The following is a 14,018-nucleotide window of genomic DNA, read 5'->3' as shown; positions in this document are numbered from 1 at the left end:
CATTAAGGAAGTACGCGGATGGTGTGTAAAAACGCAAAAAAATATTGACACTAAGCTTTAGGCGTCAATACTTTCCGCGCGCACTGTATGTTTGAAGGGAAGCTGAAACAAAAACAGATAGGAAAATGTCAGATGGTACATCAAAAGAGCGCTCTAGTTACACCATAGGGCTCCCTATCATGGAGCCCATCCGAAAATTTTAAATGAGAAGACATAGAATTTTTTTTATATTCAAAAGATCACGGAAGAACAAATATCTTTTACAGGAAAAAGGTTTTTCGTGTGGGGCACAATTTACAAAATAGCCAACATTGAATTGAAAGTTTTTGCATATTCAGATAAAATCCACAATTAATAGTGGCCACTTTTTATACTGAGCCCCACAAGAAAAACATCTTTCCTATAAAAGTTGTTTTGTTTTTCCATTGTCTATTCAATGATGAATCAAACTACACATATTACTATTACAAATTTTCGGATAGCCTCTAGGAGCACATAATACGGGGGCTTTGTGGGGTAAGCATAGCACTCCATTTGATATACCTTCTGATATTTTCCTACTGCACTTTTTATTTAATCTTTTTATCTCCATCCGTTTATGACTGATACGATTCGAAGTTTTATATGAATGTGCAAGAATTCATCATTAAATGGTGGTCATTTCGTAAACAGTGTCGCATAATCTCCCGGGGCTCCAGAAGAATGGGTCCTGTAGGACAAGCAGAATGCTCCATTCGATGCACCCGCTGATATTATCCTATCTTTCTTTCAGTTTCATTCTTTTATCTCCAACCATTTGTGATCTATGAAAACTGGACATTTTATCTGAAATACCCGGTATATTAAGGTTAATTCGCAGTCTTAAATGGCAAAGAACTATAGCTGCAGTCGGATAAATTACTAGTATCAAGTATACACAATATTACCAATGAATATACAGATACTCATCTAATTCACCTTTATTGGACAAAGTTCCCACTTTTTTATTGCATCATTTTCACTCTTAACTTACAATCCATCTAGATTCAACTCTCTACATCAAACAATCGATTCTCACAAAATGTCCATATTGTCCATTTGCACAGGATAATACTGGAACTTCCAATACATCTAAGTATATAATTAAACACTGATTAATTACTTGGCACCCAAATACTAATTGCAACACCATATTCGACTACGAACGGGTACAGCTATATCGTCGTTGATTTTCTAAACTTTTCGATACATGTCTTCAAAATAAACTATAGATTTTTTTTTACTGAAGAACATTTACTCGGATTAATGCGAAACGCTACCCGATCTCGTCTAGACACTGAAACCCCATCTACCCACCTATGATTAAAGCGTAACTCCTCAGCTGCACGTGTGTACATTCGGTAGCGAAACGCCAATATTTCAATTGGTTCAAGATATCAGTGGTAAGTAATCTTCAAAAATTTGATATGATCTTCAATAGTTTTTCAGATATAAATAATTTTGTATCATATTGTCAAAAATTGTTCTGCTAGCGCAATTTAAACATTTCCCGGAGTAAATATCATTCTAAGAAATTAATAGCTGGATGTCACATGCTCTTTTAGCAGCTACAAACTAAGATTTTACTTGAGTATCGTGATTATTTAGGATTGATTAAATTGGAATTTGGAGTCCCTTTCCGAACCGAGGCTATATGAGACATGAATCTATAGCTTAATATAGGATCCGACTCACATGAGGTCCCGCCAAAAATCGAATTCGAGTTTCCCGAGCTGAAGACGCGTACGACAACTACACAGCCAATTATTACTTGCAAGAGAAAGATCTTGTACGACACAATTAATTCTGATCGAGTTTCAATGAAGCAAGAAAAACGAAAGCACTTTAAAAGAAAGTAATAGCCACTGTATGGTTGTCAGTTGCTGGGATTCTTCGTAGGGAAGGTAGAATTTTATTTAAACAGTAAACACCGACATGTCCGACTGATGGAAAAATCATAAAAACTTTCTTACTAACAACTATGGCAAAATATGTTGCTATTTAAGTCACAAATATGACAAAATCTGCAGTTTTCTAAATCATTCGGAAAATGCATTTCCTACTTTAAAATATATTTTACCAGAACAAGAGTTCCAATCAAAAATTTTGATGAGACTGATGGTACATAACTAGGTCCAATAGTTCACACGCGTTGCCCAGTTTGGTAACTATTTCGACTAATCGTGTTGCGTGTTCGATTGCTTCTTTTATCATTTAATTGGTCAATTCAACTGCAGCAACTTAGCACGTATGCCATGACGATGAGTTACAAAACCATAAATAGAGTTCTTCTCACATCATGAAACTACGATAGACTTCCAAACCATGAGAATTCAGTATTGAAACCAGAGGTGAAATAGAGAGATAAGATCAGAGATTGAACCTATTCTTCGGACGCGAATCCATCTCAAAAATAGTTTCTTCCTACCTCTTACAATTATTACTATACAGAAATCAATATTGAAACCGGATTGCTTGTACTTGTCTTGACTGCTACTGGTTTCAGTTGAAGAATAGACTGAGACGAAATCTAAGTGGGTGATTCAGAAAGTACTTGGTCAATGGTACTGCAAACATTCTGAATCACTAATTGAATATTGTTTATCAGTAATGCACTTATGTTTACGCTATAAAATGTCACTTGTTTCACTCTCCTATCTCTTCTCGTTCCAGAGCAATGAAACAATCCATGGCATCCAGTGGTGACGGGCTGTCTTTAAATTTCTGACTGCTGAAGGTTTTGCCCCCAGGACCCGCCGGCGACGAGTCGTGGATACCCCATTACGACCCGGAAACGAAGCGTCAGTCGATGGAGTACCGCCACAAGTCCTCTTCTCCTCAAAAAAAAAAAAAATTCAATTTATTCCATCTGCTGGCAAAGTGTTGTTGACATTCTGCCTCATCCTGCCTATAGACCGGATCTTGCCCTGCGACTTATGGCTCTTCTCCAAACTTTAGAATCATCTTAAGGATTAACGCTACAGTTGTGACGCGAAGGTGGAAGTAGCAGTTCGGCAATCGTGTCGCCAGCAGCAATCACAATTCTTCGCCGAAGGCATGAAAAACCTTGTTTCGCGTTGGCGCAAGTGTGTTGCCCGTAATGGGGACTATGCTGAAAAATGATGCCACCATTTGTAGCTGACATTGCAAGCTTTCTATTTATACCTGTATCGGTGCTATCTGTCAAACACAAATAAAGGTATCATCTTGGAGGCACTACTTTCTGAATCACCCTCGCAAAAGCCGTTACATGCTATCTCTGATTGTTTCTACTATGAAGATCAATATTGAAGCCGGAAGTAGTAGTACATTTTTTACCGCTTTCGGTTTTAGTCGAGATAAAGATAGAGATGAATCTATTCTTGGGACACTGAATCGGTTCTAAAAACCAGCTTCTCGTTATGTTTTACCATTTTTTCTCTGATACCTGTTGACAGGCAGAGAGAGAGTCGTTCTATAAGACTTCCTACATTTATGCATAGAATAGTTTGGAAGTCTAATATATATATATATATATATATATATATATATATATATATATATATATATATATATATATATATATATATATATATATATTTTAAAAACCGTATTCAGTTATTGACATAGTTATCAAAGCTATCGCCTCTATTCAGTTCACGGCAAACTTACCACTAGCCTGTTAGTAACTTTAGCGGCCACCATTCCAAACGCTAGAATGTACAGGGCGGGATGGTTTTCATAGACTTGATCTATACTTTTTCTGTAAATGATAAATGCTGGCACCACCACTAAACTAAATGGTATTACAGGCGATAGAACACTTGTGCCCTGTAAAATTACATGAAGAGAATATTAGCAAAAGGTTATTAAAGCTAGAACACAAATATACGAATCTGTATACCTAATATAGCTAATTCTTATGCTATTTCTCTAAGCCAAAAGATTCATAAAACACAACAAAACTACTGTAGTGTAACTGAACTTGAGCTCTCAATTAACTTTGCCTCAGTGTTAACAGTATACAGCTACCATATTACAGATGGAATTATTTTAAGGTATAAATATTGTAAACCTTAAGCAACTTCGTGAGGTTTAAAAATATTGACTTACATCGTCGATCACACATCACTAGAACTATTACTTGATTGTCCGTCACTTTTCCTAATAATAATAATAATCTTTTAACCATTTTTGACATTAACACCAAAATGCTAAACGTAAAGCAAAGTAAAGGTGATTAAAAAAAATAGTTGTACTGCTTTACAAAAAAACTACTAGTGGGTTCAAAAAACACATTTCTCAACTAGAACGGTGATGCCATGTGCAGTGACATACAACTTAAGTGTAAAGGATTTTTATCAATACAGAAGGTCGATCGTTTCAGGTTTATGGTAATGAATTCGATCACTAGATAGCAGTATGCATGTATACGCCCCAGAAGTTGCTACAGGTGGTTCGAAATTGCTATATGTTGACCTGCAGGGAGATCGCCTATTGCGTGTGTGAATGGCCACATGGTTCTGAAAATTACTGCTTTTTGGGAGGACTACATAACATACATCTGTGTTCTTTTCGATATTGCTATAGTTATAGTCAAACAAGAGAACATTGTATGACAAATGGTTAGGTTTCAATATGTCAAAGAAACGGTTCAACACCGTGTTGAATCGCAACAAAATGGGCCCTTCAATATTGGGCATTATCAATAACAGTAACTCGGACGTACCCCTGATGTGGTGCAAAAAGTGTGTTCTTTGTGATGACAGAACCTGCTGTCTCAAAGAGGAATAGTAAGGGCAGTAAAACGTTCCGCTTTGACCATAAATCGCATAACTGAGCAAAATTTACATATGTTAAAAGAACCATAACGGTCGAGTTTATGTCCTCCGTCCCCCACATATCACAGAGAGAAAGACAAATAGTTGAAAACTGTGCGATCATCATCTTGTGAGGGACATGTGACAGTTTCTAGTGACTTTGGTCGAGGGACGATGCATCTGTCGGAATAAGATTAAAAAAAAGTGCATCTTCTATCATCTCCCTGATTCCAAAAGTTCGTTCTGATTAGGTACGTAGAAGTCTGGAATGTTTTCCATGATGCTCACTGCAATTCACACTACGCAGAGAGGACAAAATGTTAATATTAATGAAGCGTATTACCAGATGAACATTTTGGAGCTACTATATCGCCATGCTATTCCATCATTATATTTCGCATTGATATTCACCAGGATAAGTGGTTCAGTCATACAGTTAAGTCAACGGTGAAGTACATGGAACGGATGACACGAACTCATGCAATCCCTTTTACATACATTCCTGTGAAATCTCCTGATGCATTCCCTATAAATTTTTGTGGGTTCCTGTAATTGAAACGAGCGCTGGGCGCGCACATTCGACGGTCTCTGCAAAGTTTGGCAAGAAGAATGAAGAATGGAACAGACTTGACTAACCATGCTTTGATGCAATCTCCTTCAGTAGAAATCCGAGATGCATATCAACACCAGAGAGACAGGGCTTACACGTCGCGCAACGTGATGTTTCTTAAGCTAGTGAGGGTGCCAAATTAGTTACCCCTAAACCTTAAAAACAGTCTGTAACCACTAGTGACTTTGTGCATTGACATTCAGCTTAAGCGCATTTAATCAACAATTGCTAGTGATTAAGTGCACTCACTACTACTGGCTATTATAACTTTCAAATAGTGTTGCTTGGTTTTCTGTATTTTAGTTACGAAAAGTTCGCTTTTTAATAATAATGTTTATTCACAGTGCATTAATAAACAATAGATGCATCTTTTAGAACTTTTGAAGTCAGTTGTTGGAAATTAATTTCTAAAAACCAACACGAATAGGATTGTAGTAGGAAAAACAAGCAATGCTCTTATTGAGGAAAAAGACAAAACTACAAAACAGGATGGAAATTCTGAGCTTGTGTATACTGTCTCTAGGAATATATTTTAAACCTAAATATTTAGTTACCCCTTTAATTTTATAGCTATGATAAAAAAGAAAGATTTTATGTAAAATATTTTTACACTATCTTCCGTGTTGGTTACAATGAACGAGTAACCAAAATACCAGGTAACCTAATACCAGGTAACGTTTAATTTTCACAATGTTTATTCATATCTATCCAATGCGCTGTATTACAATATAAAATATTTATTCACCAACGTATACAGTAGTATTTTAATAATATTTTATTCTTTTTTACTTGCTTCTAAACTTACTTACTATCTCAAAATACTTAAACCGTATAAACAATGAATACATATATATCCTAAAACTAAACAGAAAAATGACGGAAATCAGTAATGACAGTTTCAGTAATAAGTTCATGGACGAAACTAGTTTACGAAATATTCAGACCAGTCACACGGTTCTTGTTGTGTGGTATTGTTAACTCACTATTACTACCTTTGGCTTTCCCCATCAATTCGTTATCTGTTACTTCAGGCAGTTATCAATTGCCTCACAATACTACAACATCCTCACCATGTATCAAAGCAGAATTTTCACACTTACTAATCATACGGTTTCATGAGAGCTCAAACTTGTTTTCATGTTAAATTGCTTGACATCACGTAACTTTAATAATAATAATAATAATAATAATAATAATAATAATAATAACGATTATAACTTCTTTAATGAAAATCACGTTTGGCACATTTTTGTTAAGATTATCAACCACTAACTTTTTGTATATATATATATATATATATATATATATATATATATATATATATATATATATATATATATATATGTATGTATGTATGTATGTATGTGTGTATGTATGTGTGTGTGTGAGTGTATGTGTGCGTGCGCCTAAAATCAGCAGAAAAGATCAGGACTCGTGAAAAAAAAGAAAGAAAAAAAAAAACAAATGATTCTTAATAAATTATAATTTCCTGCCTTCATGCGTATTATTACGTATCTACTGCTGATCGGAAGTGGATAGATATTATGCATCAACGTAAGATGCTGTAACTTGTATTACTGAATTATGGATACAACAATTATTACAAATATGATTTTTCTTTATATCTTAAAAATAACAAAAATAACAATTTAAATGTGTCAATACCATTAATTCAATAACCTTCAAATAAGTACACTTTACGATTAAATCTGATTGATTATTATAAATTACATTCGAACTAAAATTTATGCTATTTTGCGTACTTTTTTTATTTATTAATATGTCATTGTAGAATAAAACGTGTATTAAAATCTGAATCACAGCGTTCAAGAATTAAGGAAATGTTATGAAACGGAGCTGGAGATTTTCTGGAATTGAATTCATAGCTTACATTCATAGCTTGTATTCATAGCTTAGGCTACATAGTATTGTGAAATTCGTCTTAATGTGAAGTTCTGAAGTTTCACATGGTAAATACGTATTTCTCAGCTACACGTATAATGTTAGAAAAAGCTACTAGACTTGACAATACTTTCTCGAGTTTGGACGCTATGTTCTTTAAATTTTCATTTCGCGTTTTGACTTAAAGAGTGGTTAAGAAAAACAAAACATTAAATATATCAAATTTTACATTGAATGGCACTTTAGTTGGACTTCTTCTAATTATAAAACTTAACGTTACTTACGCATATTAACATCATGAAATTATACTATTTTGTGTCACACATTTTACCCTATACAGATACTTACCATACCGGGTATCATAAGATCTAATTCAAAGTATTAAAAACAAAATACTTAAAAATTAAATACATAGAAGCTTGCAAACACATATTAACTACTCACATCATAAAGAGTTGCGAAACACAAATTGACTACTAAACGCACATGCAACGAAGAAAAGAAAAAAAAAAAAAGCACAAAGCACAATACGAAATTAATTACTAGGAAGTGAGGACATGTTCCAGCGTGCAAGAAAGCTAACAGATCACAACTTACAGCCACAGTTGACCCATTTTTCCCAATACCACCAGTGAATATGATAGTAAGATTGGATTGAGCAAGGGCTATAGCTACCAATGAAGCTGCACACAAGGGCAATAGCTTCATCTCCATATTAAGAATCGGAAGCTGTGTTAGAAAATAGAAAAAGGGCATACATGTTATTTCCCACAAAGCACACACCACAACAGATCACGTTAAACTGAAACACTCTTGAGAGAACAGCTGCTATAGAAGGAAAGGAACGGTACTCCACAGTCAACTTGCTTCCAACACAACAGGACACCCAACTTTTGCTTACAGAAACGACTGAAAAATGTTAATTAAAAAAAAAAAAAAAAATCTGAAACCAAACGAAGGAAATCATTCCAGTCCGTATTATTTGAACTGAATCTGTAAAACAGAAATCATACACCAAAAAAAGCTCAGTACAATACAAAATTTAATAAAAAAAAAAAAAAAAAAAAAAAATCTGAAGTGCACACTATTTCTGCATGACAACGAAACTGAAAAGTATATTACAAAGAGCTTCAGTTCTTTCATCAAATATATTGTTACAATGAATAATTTTACCGACAAAACAATCATCTAAACGAAAACGAATGCCGACATTCAAAACAAGCTAAATCCAAAGCTTTACTCAAAATTATTAAAATAAATTCACTATTGCAGTGTATGCACAACTATAACAAATAAAGACTATTTTGATTCGAGAGAGCTGGTCTATATGATCCTCATAATTGACAAATTATTATTATGACTGATTTGCTATATCCTTTATGCAATACCGATGGAGGATGGAATCCATTATTTATGAAGGATGAACCCACTATTTATGTGGACTCCGACACATGATGAGATTTAAATCTGATGAAATTTGAAGTTAATAGATTGTCAGGAACGACTACCTAGTACAGAAGAGCCCATCCTTACTGCACTTAAACTGCATTTCCTTACTGCATTTTGACCTTAAAACAAAGGGATTATAGGACTACATTCGTTAAGAGGCCTCATCCCGGCGAAATTAAAATACTGTTAAATTTACAGTAATTATGTGATATCTTCAAATAGATAAAATATAATCGAAATGTGGAACAAGAGCGCCGTAGATAATGTCATTTTACATGAGATACCGTAATCACGACTCACTATCTGCTTTCGATTTCAATTCATTTTGAAAATCGTCATTTATTTTCGCGTTTCTAAATGGCTAAAAGCAGAAAGCCACTAGGTGACTTATGATAACGGTACCTCACGCAAAATGACATTGTCTAAGGCGCTCTTGTTCCACATTTCAATTATCTATTATCTATTTGAAGATATCACATAATTACTGTAAAATTAGCGGTATTTATATTTTGCCGGGATGAGGCCTCTTAATAAAGGAAAAAAAGAGTCCATTGAACTGTCCTTCTCGGTTATCCTCGCTAGTAATTTACCATTCATAAGCTTTCCTTAAACCAAACGAATAATGGATTCGGAACGAAAAACACGAGTAAAATATATCGAAGCAAAAGGAACAACGTAACCTCAATCTAAAGAAATATTTTTACAATATACTTTGGCTGTCTTGTTGTTAGAAAGATACATAAACTTGAATCTTCAGAACAAATTACAACTGGATCTGATGGTTCTCTCCTTTCTCAACATAACACTTTGAATGTTGAGGAAAAAAAAATACGAAAAGCTTGCAAACCCAAGAGAAAAGCTCATACTTGAAAAGTTTTAAGAAAGAAAATGAATCAATACAAGCCATTCCACATACTTTATAAAGGTCTACATACAGTTACGGCTGTTGCAAATCGTATTTCGATTTCATTTTATGTTACACTTTATAAAGATATTAGGAACATCGAACCTTGCGAAATTACCGTAAATTTCTACTCAATTCCTACACTACGAAAGACAAAGATTTCTAGTTGTAAGTTACAATAACTCCTGGAACGACAAAACCAAAATTCATCATACAACTGCATTTCCTTAAAGCTTTACTCAAAGAATTTGTACAATATATATACTAATAACGAAAGCCAAAGAAATATTTTTGTAAAATATTCAATAATAATGAAAGAACGAATGTCTGTGCTACTTACTGAATCTCAATAAACTGACTACTACCAACATGATAACATTTTCCGCTTTTGCCATTTCATTCCTTAGCTCCTACATGCTAACTATCCGGTTACAATTTGTAGAATTAAACAATGATAGGTATTTCAGTTGAGAAACCTTCCAGCATCCTATATATAATTATTTAAATTATTACACGAGCACACGATATTATATTATATATATATATATATATATACAGGGTGTCTCAAAAGTCCCCTGACATGCGGTAACCGTTATTATCAGAGTTACAACAAAAAGGAAGAGGGGAAACCGTTTCCAAATATGTTGTTTTCAATCTAAAGTGAAGGAATTCTTTAAATCAGACGAGCCGTTTGGGTTGTACACTCTTTATGCGCCCAATGTTAAATGAAAATGTAACGTTGTCATTTACCTGGACCCACAACATACGTCAATGAAGTGACTGTCTTTTACACTAACAGCCCCCATTTACTTTATGTTGTGGATTTAGGTAAATGGCAACGTTAATTTTCATTTAACATTGGGCGCATAAAGAGTGTACAGCTCAAACGGCTCAACCAATTTAAAAAAAATCCTTCACTTTAGGTCGAAATCATCATACTGTATTTGGAGACTGTTTCCCCTCTTACATTTTGTTGTTAACTCTGATAATAACAGTTACCCTAAGTCAGGAGACTTTTGAGACATCCGATATATATATTATTGGTACTTGGTTCAAATATGATTAATTTAAATATGTAACAATCTTTGAAGATGTATTTGGCTCATCTTAGACAAAAAACTACTAATGTTTACACCAAAGCTTAAAACAGCCTTTCCTTGAGGAAGGTAACGTGCTTCACCGATCCTGCTTGCGTCAAAGGACTAGGTGTTTAGTACTTTTTTTCCCTTACCATATTCTAGTGCTCCAATTGTAATTTTTTTAGTGCTTTGAGTTTTCAGTTGTGTGTGCCCCAAGTCTCTCTCTCCCAGAAAAATAACCCTCTGACTTATTTTTAAACTGGCCTGAGGGTTGTAATATACCATGTGCTTGTGTTTATAACACCAGCATGTGATTCTGTTTACAAAACATTCTACACATGTTCCTATTTATAAACAACAGCCACGTGTACTTCACGACAGGGTACTACACTTTACGTTAGAGTACTACAAGTAGCAGACGACGGAGACTGCAGCGACACCACGGATCGTATGACGAGGGAACAGCAGCGCCACCGTCTCACCTGGAGCGCTATATAATGGAAAGGATTCCACGGACAGTCACCAGTTTGCGATTGGTCGAATCCCCTTCTGGGCTTGTAGTGGAATCTAGGAAATACCTACCCTAAAAGTCTTAGCTTGCAGTGAAGCTAACGGTTCCTTCTTCTGGCTTGCAGTGGAGCCTTGTGGGAGACTTTACCTCTCTTTGTTTGCACTGGAGCAGCGAGAGAATTCTAATCACAACCCGGCCTGGCTTGCAGTGGAGCCTTGTCGGAAATTACCCCTCTCTGCTTGTAGTGGAGCAGCGAGTGTCCTACATCTCCTCACGTAGTTCGATACTGGGGAATCTTCTCGAGACCGTCAGGTCGAAGGGACACCATTCCAACCTTACATTAGAGAACTTACATCATTGTAATATTTCTGTAAAAATACTGTTTATAGTGGATTTTATACTAAACCGGTAGAGGGAAAAGATTCCGGACCTATAATTTTACTCTACCATGCTCTACCTACCACTACACAGGGAGAACGTTACAATATAGTGATAAGCTAAATGTAAAAGATGTTTCACCAATTAGAGATTGAAATAAAAGGGGGAAAACGGGGTTAGATGTGTATGTAACACTATCTCATTCCATATAAATATCACTAATTTCTAACAAACGTAAACTTTTCAGCACAACATTCCATTCCAGCAAATACTAACAGCTTCATTTTAATCGCTAATATTACATGCAGAACAAAGTAAAAATTTCTTTCATAGCGCAAAAGCAAGGTACGAAAAAAAGTTTTAAAAAAAAATGTTTATCCGCGGAAGAAAAATCAAATCTCCCGAGCAATGAATTTAGAATTACAAGAAAATTATTTCCGATTCACGACATGCATATGAAAGCAGATGAATTCTGTGTGAAACAATCCTATGCAAAAGGTACAGCAAGCTAAATCTAAAGAATATTTTATAGTCAAAAGATGTATTCTTCCTTGCTAAACTAGTAATGCGGAATGAAAGGAAACAACAATCCACATGAGCTTTTGATCAAGAGCAACTCCCAACTCTCACTTAAGTAAAATTCCACTTTAGAATTGAACATAGACAAGACAGAGTAATAGAACGGAATGTCAAAACACATTTAAAGCAAATTAACAATGTATTTTCGTCCCTGCACAACCATAACAAATCACATAAAGTTTTTTTACACTCAACGTTGTGACATTTTTTCAACTGCCTGAATTCATACGTAAAGCCAACTGTTGAAGCAGTAGCGATCAAATTCCGTGCATCAGCCGTGCTCCTAATACTTTCGAATAATAGTCGATAAGGAACAGGTTAAACTATTACTAATTTATTGTACTAAATAAAGCTTATTTGTAATAGAAGACAGAGTTTAAAAGTAGCTTCTTAATATTTTTTTGGCAACTACCTACTCTTAATCTACTTCTCGAAGATAAAAAAAAGTTGCGCAAACATTTTAAGAGTGTAATTTTGGTATTGATATGCTGAAAAATTAGAAAAAATATGATCCTGCGATAGTAACTTTCTTCTTAATGCCACAGTTCGTAGGCTAACTACACTAATAATATCAAAACAATTATTAAAATTCTGCGAAATGATAAAGCGGGAAAAAACGAGAGTGCACTCTGAAGACCTACATATTATGTTCCCTTATCACAAGAAGACAATTAGGGGCGACGAGGTTCAAGCTCGTGAACGCTCTAGATTTACACGTTTGACCAATGAGCCGCCACTATACAATGAAACATGTCTGACAAGATAAGTATTACTAGCCCTCTCCGCTGGTCTAGTGGCTAATGCGTGCGCCTTTTGGTGCAATACCGGGTTCAATTCCTGATGGGAGTGTATTAAAAATCTGAACGCATTACAGTGGTTCGGAATTCACCTTAAACTGTCAGTCCAAGTTGTATCTCTGTGTTGAAAGGAGCTGTTACTTCTATACAAAGCAAACCAAGGTAGATACTAGAGAACTGGAAAACACTTTTTTTCTATATACTAACACAGGGCTCCAACTATGCCCAATCACCCAATAAAGTGCCGGGCTATTTCAACGAACCCACATCAGAGAGATACTAAAATTACTGTATCCAGGCTTTTTTTTTTTTTTTTTTTTTTTTTTTTTTTTTTTTTTTTTTTTTTTTTTTTATGCGGTTAAGATACTATTCATGAATGTCTGAAGAACTATTCCGTGAACGGACCGATATCTACTACCCATTTCATAAAGATAGGCCCTTGACTTGGCGGTGCTGCCGTGACGTCCAGTCAAAACTTATATTACATTGTCGTACCTCGTTGGAATTGTTGGAATGTTGTTTTTTCAATACTTAAGACATACAAATTTTCTTTGTACTGTGTAGTGAGAAAAAAAATAGAAATTAATGAAAAAGTGCGTATTTTTTCGTACTTTTTTGGTAAATCAATGTTTATAGGACTATATCTCAGAAAAGAGATCACGTGAAATAATTTCCTGTGCACGATATGTAGATGCATATATTACCTGTAAGTTTTGAAGATTTAATTACTCAACACGTAGTAATTTTCTTGTTATTCAGTAAAAAGTGAGACATCATTATCTCTGAATTGCTGCGGTGTATGAATATGAAAAAAAAAAAAAAAACTTTTAGAAAGATCTTAAAGTAGCTTTTTCAACCACTGTTCTGACTTGTTTTGAAAGATAAACCATCACAAATATGACATTATGATTTTCTCAGCTTTGCGCCCTTCGCTATCGCAGTTTATACTGAGTGCTACGTTGCCACATTTTCCTGGCGCGTATACACTCTCA

At 34.8% G+C, this 14,018-nt stretch overlaps 1 protein-coding gene across 6 annotated transcripts in view; it reads right to left on the bottom strand.

The window, feature by feature from the left end:
* The window catches only part of bbc (choline/ethanolaminephosphotransferase 1 bbc), a 120,275-nt gene that overhangs the window by 47,520 nt on the left and 58,737 nt on the right, over positions 1-14,018 (bottom strand). For all 6 annotated transcript variants that reach the window (XM_081751048.1, XM_081751044.1, XM_081751045.1 and 3 more), the window contains one exon: positions 3,670-3,828. In XM_081751048.1, coding sequence (XP_081607174.1) covers positions 3,670-3,828 — 159 coding nt within the window. The remainder of the gene's footprint in view (positions 1-3,669; positions 3,829-14,018) is intronic.

This window comes from Thermobia domestica, chromosome 3 (genome assembly GCF_964235325.1).
Source record: "Thermobia domestica chromosome 3, izTheDome1.hap1.1, whole genome shotgun sequence".
NCBI classification, from domain to species: domain Eukaryota; kingdom Metazoa; phylum Arthropoda; class Insecta; order Zygentoma; family Lepismatidae; genus Thermobia; species Thermobia domestica.
This window is presented reverse-complemented; position numbering and strand designations above follow the sequence as displayed.